General features: G+C 35.8%; 1 protein-coding gene across 1 annotated transcript; it reads left to right on the forward strand.

Moving 5' to 3' along the window:
- The first annotated feature begins 4,470 nt into the window (after window positions 1-4,470).
- Window positions 4,471-10,897, forward strand: LOC103929101 (E3 ubiquitin-protein ligase XBAT32). The gene is made up of 10 exons (XM_009338247.3): window positions 4,471-5,575; window positions 5,665-5,724; window positions 5,850-5,921; window positions 5,998-6,173; window positions 6,261-6,421; window positions 6,749-6,807; window positions 6,906-6,952; window positions 7,676-7,816; window positions 8,622-8,713; window positions 10,282-10,897. Exons 1-10 carry the CDS (start codon window positions 5,381-5,383, stop codon window positions 10,776-10,778), a joined length of 1,500 nt encoding a protein of 499 aa, XP_009336522.2. The 5' UTR covers window positions 4,471-5,380; the 3' UTR covers window positions 10,779-10,897.
- The last annotated feature ends 376 nt before the right edge of the window (window positions 10,898-11,273 follow it).

Consider the following 11,273-nt stretch of genomic DNA (forward strand, 5'->3'; position numbering starts at 1 on the left):
ATTCACACCATCAAACTATCCTTAGACCTTGTGCTACAACGAAGAGGAAGATAAGATGGCCTAAACGTTCATACAATTCAAGTTTGAGTTGTTGGAATGTTTAGGTGTTTCTTTGATTTCAATGTTTAATTTCAATACTCTTTGTTTTGTACGAATGAGGAATGGAAGAGAAGAGGGCCTAAACGTTCATACAATTCAAGTTTGAGTTGTTGGAATGTTTAGGTGTTTCTTTGATTCTCTTTGTTTTGTATCATGAGGAACTAAACCCCCCCCTTGGCTAGGGGGGGATTCGAAATATATGTTTATGCTTGCATTTTGATTTGATTACTTCTGATTGCGTCTCATAAGTTGTGGATTCAATTTGTTTAACTGTTTGATTGATAACTTATTTATGTATGTTTATTGAGAGTGCACGCTTAATTTTCATGCATGAATATGACGCTAGAATATAAGTGAGTTTCACCTAATAGTTATGAACTTATATTCACAAGTAGTGGAGGTTGCTTATAAACAATCGCGTTAAATAAATTCTTGGCATAAGTTTCATGCAATCATAGTAACGAATGCCTCGTCAACACTTATAATTTTCATAGAGCGTAATGATTCTTGCTTGTATCTCTATTATGCAATCATGTAGGGGACTTGTGGGGAATGTTTTGGGTTGTCGTATGCAATCATCCAATTCAATAATGTTAGGAAGATTTGAAGGTTAATTTAAGCGAACCTAATTAACCCGGGGTGATGAGTTTCATAATTTATTGAAATGCAATTGGAAATCTTTTTATTATGCAAGTGTAACATGTGTGGAGATGAACCCCTTAGCTAGCCATAGCATCCATTCATTCCATTTCATCCATTTCATATTTACATTCTGTTTTAATTGTAATTTGTTCATTTAGTTTAATTTCGTCAAACCCTAAATCCCCCTTTACTTTATTGTCAAATTAGTTAGAAATCAATTTAGTTTATGTTTTTAAGAGTCTCGAGTCAAATTACAAATTAATTTCGTCCAAATTCACCAAGGTGCTCAAAACTGCCCAGAAAGTGTTTTTAAGGCAGTTTTGAGTGTTTTGGGTGATGTTTGAGTCTTTTGGTTTGTTTTAGTGTTTTAAGTGTTTAGTTTTGTATTCTTTGAGTCTAGTTTAGTGTTAGAGTGTCTTAATTTGTATTTTAAAGTGTTTTGAATCAACCTATAATCTTAAATTCGTCCAAATTTGTGTTTAGGGTCAGAAACTGCCTAGTTAGTGTTTTTAGGTAGTTTTGAGTCTTTTGAACCTGTTTTGAGTCCTTTGAGTCTTTGTGAACGTTTTTAACTTTTTTTTTATGTTTTTGAGTCAATTTAGAGGTTTTAGCAAGCCCTCCTAATCCCCGGTCTAGAACGATCCCTACTTGCATCATTACTACAATTTGACAACAAGAGGGTTTAATTTGTGTGCGTATCTATTTCGCATCAATCTTATCCTATCCTAATCCTTTGCTACCTTAATTCCAGCTGCAAAGAGGACTTAATTCCACATTAGAACACTTAAATATATGGTTCTAGAAGACCTTATCTGATCCTAAAAGAATGCCACACCCTTTATCCCTTCTAAAAGTCCAATTTCTGCCACAAAACACATTGTTTCTAGAATCCCTAGAAAGGTGGCGCTTCTCCTTCTTCTAAATGCTCTAGAACCTGCAATCATTTTCCCCTAGGATTGTGCAATCCTTTCCCTTCAGATTTTCATGCACCCTAGTCCTTTTCCCACCTGATTTCTACCACACCCTAATCTGATTTCCCTAGGGTTTCAGCCATGCATCACACATATATATACATGCTTATGCCGCAAAATACACCACATCCATTCACTCATTTATTCATTCATACATTCATACATTCAGCCATCAAACACCCTAAGTCACCCTAGTGCCACAGCAAGGAAGGAAGAAGAGGAGGACTTGTGCCGTGCTTGCCACCATCCAAGGAGGGTTCGAAATCTGCTATTGGAGTGTGGAGTGCTTCTGGGTTCTTTCTATCCTTAGTTTTAGTTCAATGTTTATTTTAATTTGGTTTTCAATTATGATGAACATGAGGAACTAATTTCTTTATAGTTGGAGGTGAATTCGAAGCCATGATTATATGTTTTATATGAATTGATTACATCCAATTATTGTTTCTTAAGTCTTGAATATGATTTGCTTATCTGAGTTATTAAAACTTGTTTATGTATGTTGGTTGAGGGTCGACACTTAATTTGCATGCATGAATTTGATGCTAGAGTATAAAGGAGTTTCACCTAATCGTTATGAACTTATATTCGCAAGTAGTGGAAGTCACTAGTCATGATTGTGTTAAGTAAATCCTTGGTACGAGTATCATGCTTTTCATAGTTACGAATGCCTTGTCAATGCTTATGGTTTTAAAAGAATTGATGACCTTTGATATGTCTTTCTATCATGATTTTCATAGTTAGGAAACTTGATAAGGATAATTTGGTTGTGATGCGTATTCCATCCAATTCAATGAGTTAAGGAAAATCTGAAAGTTAATTTGTGCTTTTCATGGTTAATTTAGGGCATTGTCATTCATAGTCTAAAGGAATAATAACTGGAAATTGGTTTGTATGCATATGTCATGTGTGGAGATGAACCTTCTAACTAGCCTTTCACCCTTTTTAATTCACCAAATTCGTTCTTATTAAGTGTTTTATGCAAAGTTTCTGTTTTAAGTTTTAAATTCATCAAAAACAATCCCCCTTTCATTAAGTCTTGTTAGTTGAGTCAAAATATGTTTTCTTTTAGTCTTTTGAGTCAAGTTAAGTCTTATTTTCGTCAAAATCACTTGTTAGGTCTAGAATTGAGTCTTTTTTATTGTTTGTTGTTGTTTTGAGTGTTTTAAGTTAGTTTTGAGTCTATAGAGTGTAGTTTAGTGTTTTTAAGTCTTATTTGTGTTGATTAGCATTACATATATACTACAATTATCAACAATAGGGTTTAATTTGTGTGTCAAGTTAATTTTCACATCAGTAGCAAAGCATCCAAGGATGGCATTATACCTCGAGAAGGTACGAAAGCAGCTTGAGGTGTTTCAGACTTACATCCTCACACAAGTGCCACAGACAAACAACGCTCATGAAGACGCCTTGGGCATCTACCAGTGGCCTCGAACCTTTTACATGCCTACTAGTGGGCATCTACCATATATTATAAGGTGAAAAGCTGTAGAACAAAAAATCTATGCACATCATTTTTCACTTTTTGCATAATAACCACCCAAATCTCATACATGATACTTGTTATAAAAAATTTCAGTCTAACATGGTGTGGAGCCAAAAATAATCCCAAAAATCATGAAGCTGACACGTGGATTATTTTCCAAGAAAGACAAGACTGCCCTTATTAAATAAGCAGGGAGCAGTCTCATTCACCATGCGCAGCTAAGGTAGAGCAAGCAAAGATCAACAACTGCTCAAGGCACCCTTACCCGTAAAAAAAGTCAAAGGTATTTATGATAGAATAATCCCTTATTCTTATCATAAATACATTTCTAATTAGAGAAGACCTCTTTCAAGTAAGCTATCCTAATTCCATTTATTTGGGATATGTACCTAATTACTCAAAGATATTTCTTTACACAAATATCTTGGAATATTCTCACCTAGAATACCACATAGGGCCAGCCACCCCTAAACCCTAGAGGGCCGAACCATCTCCTCCATCTCTCCTATAAATATACCCTTTATCTCCAAATTTCAATAAGTTTGAGCTACCCCCTAAAGAGGCTTTTTGCTACCCACAAACACTCAAATACATTGTTCTCATACTTCTAACTTTGGCATCGGAGATTCTTCGGCCAAAGCCCCCTCCCCCCAAATTCATCGTGGGCGCGTGAGGCTTTGGGCCTCAATCTTAGGTGTTATTATTTTGCAGGTACATATTCTTCAATCAAAGGAAGGCGAAACTTTGCATCCACACATGGTTCATTGTCAACATCATCAATATTGTCTTAACTTAACAACCTATTAATAGTTGTTACATTTTATTATAAAAGACATCGGTGATATTACTAGTAGAGCTGATATATATAAGTACATTAATTTTTGACTTAGTTGTATCAATGGTCTCTGAATTTTACCCTAGTTTAATTTTATTCCCTGAACTTTCATATTAGTTTCTTTAGTCCTCGAACTTAAATTTAAGTTCGAGGGCTAAAAAAATAAATGGTACAACACATTAAATTCGAGGGCTAAAAAAACTAATATGAAAGTTATGGACTAAAATTAAACTAAAAGTAAAGTCAAAAAATCATTACTACAATTAAGCCTTATTTTTGTATTTCTCCAATACGAGACTCTATTATTCAACAACAAAAAAGCATTGAAAAATAATAATAATAAAAGCTAATATGTTTGTGGTAGTGAAAAAATAGGTGAATCAAAATACCGTGAGGATGATTAGCCTTGGGTCAGGTGACCTGCGTGGACAGAGATTACTTTGTCCCAGGTTGAAGTAAAAAAAGGTAGAAGGAGGGAAGGACAAGAGAGAGAAAGGACGAAACCAACTACCAAGTTGACTGGCTAATAATATCCAATCATGTTCATGGAGAGTTGGAGACACGCCTTTCTTGCAGGCTATTGTTGGTTGAGGCTTCAGGAGGGATGAGCTCCTAATAAATCACCCACTGCTATTCCTTTTTATATCTTTTTCTTTTTTAATTCCATCTTCATTTTTCTATTTATTTTTTAAAAATATTTCCCATTTGATATTAATCTTCATTTCATTCATTACATCAATCTTTGATCAGCTTCCTTTAAAACCCAGAAGGAGATTTTCCATCTGGGTTTTGAAGATTTTGATTATCCGGAAGGAAAAAAAAATTTGATTTGAGGGGAAATTGAAAATTTTTGTTTCTTTTGAAGGGAAGATTGAATGGGTTTGAGAGGCATTGATTCTGTGGAGGGGACAATGGGTGGGACGAAATAGGATTTTGTTCGTTAAGGTTTTAACGTTCCTGTCTGTCTTTTGTTGGTTTTCTCGAAGTTGTCGAAATGTTTGACTAATCTGCAGACAATAACGTCCTAATAATATATTTTTGCATTTGTTCTTCGATCAGTGACTCAGTAGGAACCAAATAGTGGGATTCTGACCGTTACAACCAATTTGCCTTTTGAGAAACTGTTGTTGGGAGGGTGGTTGTGTCCCGTTTGGTGCAGGGGACGACCTTCTACTTCTATGTATTGACAAGATAGCTTCTTTTTCATGTTCTGTCGATATTTTGTGTGTTGTTTATTTGGATGGATTAAGGATCTAATGTCCTACGTTTGAGGAAAATAAGGATTGACTATGTACTACTAGTCATTGTATATCCCCCAGTTGTTGGGTTTGCGATATTTTGAGGGACATGAAATTTCTAAGCGTTATGGGAAATTCATTTGGATGTTCAGCATCCGGGGAGCGGTTAGTTTCAGCAGCAAGAGATGGCGATGTTCAGGAAGCCAAGGCCTTGCTAGAATGTAACCCTCGCCTGGCAAGGTACTCCACTTTCGGTGTACGCAATTCCCCTCTCCATTATTCTGCAGCTCAGGGCCACCATGAGGTATAAATCTAATGAGATTTTGATCTCGTTAAAGTTTAAATTTGTGCTTATCAGATAGGATTGTGATTGTATTTTTTCAATGCGTTTAGATAGTCTCTCTATTGCTTGAGTCTGGAGTTGATATCAATCTGAGGAATTATCGCGGTCAGGTAAAATTATCTCCAATTGTGACATTAGAAGTTTAGCATTTGCCGTAGTCTGTCAATTGATGGATTTGAAAGTCAATTTACGTCTATCAAAAGGTTGAAATTGCGATCTGTATCTTGGTGAACAGACTGCTTTGATGCAAGCTTGCCAACATGGTCACTGGGAGGTTGTTCAGACTTTGATTCTTTCTAAGGCCACAGTAAGATTCTTTTCTTCAAAGACAGTTTTCCAATATTCTTAAGAAATATAACAAATTTTGGAAAACTGGATTTCAGATTCACAGAGCAGATTATCTGAATGGCGGTACTGCACTCCACCTTGCCGCTTTGAATGGTCATTCTCGATGCATCCGACTCCTCCTGGCTGATTACATTCCCAGCACTGCAGATTTTTGGACTACGTTAAGGAATGCTGATAGCAATGAAGAATCAATCACAGAGTTTAATCATGAGTACTTCCACTTCCAAGTTTATTTTGCACCCTCTTTTTTCTTGCCCTATATACTTTACTGATTCCTGTTCCAATCTGTGTGCACCAGGGTTTTGTTCCAGATAATTAATAGGCCCGCTGATGGAGGAATCACTGCACTGCATATGGCAGCACTGAACGGTCACGTTGAAAGCATACAACTACTTTTGGATTTAGGGGCTTCTGTTTCTAAGGTGACTGTGCAAGACGGCGCTACAATTGATCTAATAGGTAACTTAATCCATTATTTATCCACTTGCCTTAGGAAATCTACTGAGTTGTATTGTAATTTTGGAACTAGATCGTGCATATAAAGTATATTCCAAATCTTCAGGTGACTTTAGTTGGTGCATTTCCTTTTCTGCTATTGCTTAGAAAGCTATAGCCCAATCATATCTATTCAATTTCGTAATAGTTTACTTAACTTCTAATTAATGTTGTTGATTATCTTCTTTAAACATTAATGTTTAATTGTTCCTGTCATGCCAACATGATTTTCCAGGTCCAGTCATTCAAATGTATTTCCTAAACCATATTTTGTAACTGATCACTTTGCAGGTGCTGGAAGCACAGCCCTGCATTATGCTGCATGCGGAGGAAATGCGCAATGTTGTCAAGTATGTTCTTAAATCTACACAATAATATACGTTAATTTTGTTACAGTTCATACTGACATTTATGTTTTGCTATCACTAAAATATGTGTTGCCGTTCAGATTTTGATTTCCAGGGGATCCAGTCTGAATGCTGAAAATGCCAATGGGTATGCATCCGGTGCCTGTCACTTTTGATTTGTTTCGAAGTTTGGCATTTTGTCTTGTTAGTACATTGACCTGTGTTACATGGATGCAAGTGTGACTGTTGGGTTTGAACTTTAGATCATGCCCAATTACCAAACTCATTTATTTTTCCTTGGTGTGGTGTCAAATTCATTTGTCACCGGAGATGCCAGTATGCGCCTTTGAGCAATAAGTTAACTATATATAATTCTGACATTATATGGTTATCTGTTTGAATTTTGATAACCACCATCGGAAACCTGTTGGAGTTATCTGTGATCAATTTCACTGTAAGCCTGGGATTAGGTCAGCACCATTGTTCACTTGTACTTAAGGTGACAAGAGGTGTCATTTAGCCAATGGGCTATTTGCTCTGTTGCTTTGAAGTGCAATTGCTGCAGTGTTCCCTATAATTTCACACATTTTGTCTCTGAGTGATGAAGTGCTTTGATTATGTAACTCTGATTAAGTACCATTGAACATGTAAATTTAGACTATGAAGTCATTAGTTACAGATGCACAGTTTTAAAAATTCATCCATGGGACTGCAAAATTTGGGTCTTACTACCATGAAACTTACTTGAAGTGAAATCAGTTGTTTCAGCATGCCTTAATTTTGTTATTTTATTTTTTCATTTGCCGTGAATTCAACAGAAACCTTTGAAGTTTTCAACTTACCCCTGTTTTGTGTTTTTGTTTGTTTAAAGATGGACTCCCTTGATGGTAGCTCGGTCATGGCATAGAGACTGGCTTGAGGAAAACCTTACCTCCGAGCAAGAAGGCCAGTCGCAGATTATTCCTTCACCATACCTATCTCTTCCCCTTATGAGCATTATGAAGATTGCTAGGTGAGTATATTTTGTTAGATATGTTGACTAAGTTTTTTACTAACCAATTTTTTGTTACATCAGAAGTGGTTCCATTCCAAATTAGTTGTGATTCTGATTTGCTCCATTCAAGAAATCTTCTTGTTTTTTTTTTTTTTTTTCTTTTTTTGTTGAAAGTCAAGAAATCTTGTTAAATATAGATAAAAGAAATCTTGCAAAGAATGGAAAACTAAATCACGTGGATGTGTTCAATCTACCTTATCACCTCTCTCTTCCTCCCAAAGATTAAATCATAAAAATAAAATACAATAAAACTAGAGGAGACGTTCTTATATGGATTGATGAAGCACGTCACAAGTCAACAAATGGTACTGCATCCCACAATTCAAATCGACAGAAATTTTGTGAACTGCAACCTGGTAAACAAAATGAGATATCAAATCAAGTTAACTTTTGTGCTGCATGAACCTGTCGTTTTTGCATGTCTAGATTTTTTCTTAACTTCTCATGCATAACCTTTCAATTACAAATGCTTGAAATTTAACATCTGCAGTATTTTCAATTTTGGGTTGCAACCGAAATTTTTATATTTCAGTCAAATAACATCTCTTTTTTATTTTATTTTCTATAAAAGGAGGCGTTTTTCTGCTCGTACTTTCCTTTACCAACCTCCTTTATAAATTCAGTGCTAATACCTGATTATGCAAATGAAAAGCATTGATGTGGTTGAAGCAGAAAATACTTCTATCTTGACATAATAAAATGTGTGGATTTCTTATAAACTTGTCTTCTTATCATTATTCTCTTGTTTTGCTGCGATTACCAGAGAATGTGGATGGAGGAACAATGATTCTTTATCTACGTGCCAAGATCCATGTGTTGTCTGTTTGGAACAACAGTGCACAGTGGCCGCAGAAGGTACATTTCTCTTAAAAGCGCATACTATCACGATTATCTATCTCTGTTAATGTGTACATGACGACTCCACTTGATTTTGTCCATATACAATGGGAAAATTTTTGGATTGTAGAAGTTGATGGTTTCTATTATTCGCACCTGAACCTTTCCATTTAAAGATTGTTTCCGGGAAGAAAGGGAAATAACAGTGGAGAATGATTGGTGTGGAACCAGCTTCATTTATTTATCCATTGGTGTAGAAATTCAAATATATCCTCACACTTCAAAAGGATTCTCGGTAATGGTCCACAGAGGTAAATTAAATAGGTAACTAGTGAGATAGTGTAGAAATAGCACTTTAGCATCGGTTTTGGCTGAAGAAGATAGATGCATCAAGTGAATGCTCTGCTCGGTCCTCTGTTCCCATATTAGGCACCAAACCGTAATCTAATAAGTTTTGAGGATTAGAATTTGGAAAACAACTTATTCTCAAAGGTATTGAGGAAATTTTTTTCGTTTTAACTGGAAAAGTGTTTGCCCTTCAGCACTCTTGTGTTGTCTCGTCTTGTTCCCGGATAGCTTCTTTAGGCATGTCTCAGTAATCAATTTAATTTGGGACTAAAACTGCTGTCGGAGGCAGAGTTTTGTTCGACTCCAGTGACTGGTATTTTCTTTTCCTTTTTTTGTTTAGTTTATTTGCAACTGCCCGATAAGGATTTAGTGTTTTAAGGATTTAGGCTTTAGAATTGAAGCCCTAAAGCCTAATGACAAACCTTTAGCCTCAAACAGAACTCAAATATGACTGCGGTTGGCTCAGTAACAAAAATGCGACTGTCCTGCAGTTACAATTGGGCTTTATAAAATCTAAAAGCAATGGCCGGTTCCACAGCTACCAAACCAACTCCGCCTACAGCAGGATTTTTTGGCCCCAAAATAATTGTGACCAGTTTCTTGGTACCTAAATTAAAAGAAACATGTTTGCTACTGTTATATGATGTAAAATAAAAATAGCATTGAAAGGTGTTTACTGTGCTTAATTTCAAGTATTGAAGTGGAAGAAATGCTGAATGGTTGAACCTCTAAGCATCTGGAGTTCATCTGGAGGCAACTGTGGGGCATTTTATTTAGATGTTTTCAGTTCGGCATTCCATTTACCTATCTGTAGTTTCACATTTCTTTGAACACAGATCGGTTGAAATTTAAGAAGCTGGATCCCTTTTTATTGTTTTAGGAGCACTAGTAAGCTCAATGTATAGGGCTTCACCATTAACACGAAGTCTTATTATCCATATAATGAACAGTGAATCAGTACCAATTATTGTTTGTATACTGAATTTTAAAGAGCCTTGAATTCGGTAGACATGTTATTACTGCTAAATATTCCCCATCTTTAGAAAATTCAGAGTTAGCTGTACAGTAGGTAAGATATGAGCCATTTTCAGAGTGGTGTATATTTGATCCATTGTTATATATATTGTTTTTCTCTGAGTTCCAAAAAATTTTGCTTCCTATTGGCTTTCTGCATGCTAGATGGTAGAATCATGCATAAATTTGTTGGTTGCCAAATATTAACAATTCTCGTAGTGCAGGTTGCGATCATGAGTTCTGCACAAGGTGTGCCTTGTACCTTTGTTCCACAAACTGCACTTCAACTGTGTCCAATGGCCCCCCGGGCTCAATTGCATGTCCTCTCTGCCGAAATGGCATAGTTTCATTTGTCAAGCTTCGAGGAGCAAGATCAATGGCTAAGGAGAATGCAAGAACAAGTATATCACTATCATTTTGCACATGTTCTTCTGAGGGATCAGATTCCTCCTCATTAACAACCCCATTATACAAGCCTGAGTTTCGTTGCTCCGGAAAATCCCCTCTCGGGTCTTTCCGGTCCCTCAGCTGCCAGAAGTTCCCATCAATCAAGATCAACTACAACCTTTGCATGGGAGCTCCAAATATTAATCCTTGTTTGGTTCCAATCTCTAGTAGTCGAAAGTTGCGGAACCGTTTGGCCAGATGTTCCAGAACAGGCTTTAGGCGATCGGCTTCTCAACCCGATGGCAGAAGGTCGTGGTTCTCTTCATTCAATTAAAATGTAACAACAGGCTGTGGATGTTGAATGTATTTTGGTCCTTTATTTTTCTTGTATTCTCAGTTCTTTCGAACGTAATTTTTCCCCTTATTTTTGTCCATAATGTGACCCTTAAATCATCTTCAATTTGTGGCGATAGATGGAAGCTACGAAACTGTAAATATATATATATATATATATATATATATATATATTTTTTTTTTTTTCAAAAGAAATGTTCTGATTCACAAATAAATTGTATTGTGTTTCTCTTTAAAATACTTTGTGATCGATTCACAAAGTTTTGTGCTTATAATTATTATAAATTACTCTGTAAATATTAATTTTACAAAAAAAATCAATCGAAAATAAGGTCGTTTAGTCAATTAACTTCTTGATGATTTCATTGTACACGACCACTTGTTTTTATATATTTTGATGACTAAACGATCTTATATTTTTTTTTATTTTTCACTAAGATGATCTTTAAGGATCTACAATATAAATGATTTCGAT

This window comes from the organism of the source record quoted next, unplaced genomic scaffold (assembly GCF_019419815.1).
Source record: "Pyrus x bretschneideri cultivar Hongxiangsu unplaced genomic scaffold, Pyrus_bretschneideri_v1 Contig123, whole genome shotgun sequence".
Lineage (NCBI taxonomy): Eukaryota > Viridiplantae > Streptophyta > Magnoliopsida > Rosales > Rosaceae > Pyrus > Pyrus x bretschneideri.

Coding starts and splice junctions, on each gene's coding strand:
- LOC103929101 (XM_009338247.3), top strand. CDS start 5,381: ATGAAATTTCTAAGCGTTATGGGAAATTCATTTGGATGTTCAGCATCC. Junction 6,808..6,905: donor GAAATGCGCAATGTTGTCAA/GTATGTTCTTAA, acceptor GTTGCCGTTCAG/ATTTTGATTTCCAGGGGATC. Junction 7,817..8,621: donor AGCATTATGAAGATTGCTAG/GTGAGTATATTT, acceptor TGCGATTACCAG/AGAATGTGGATGGAGGAACA.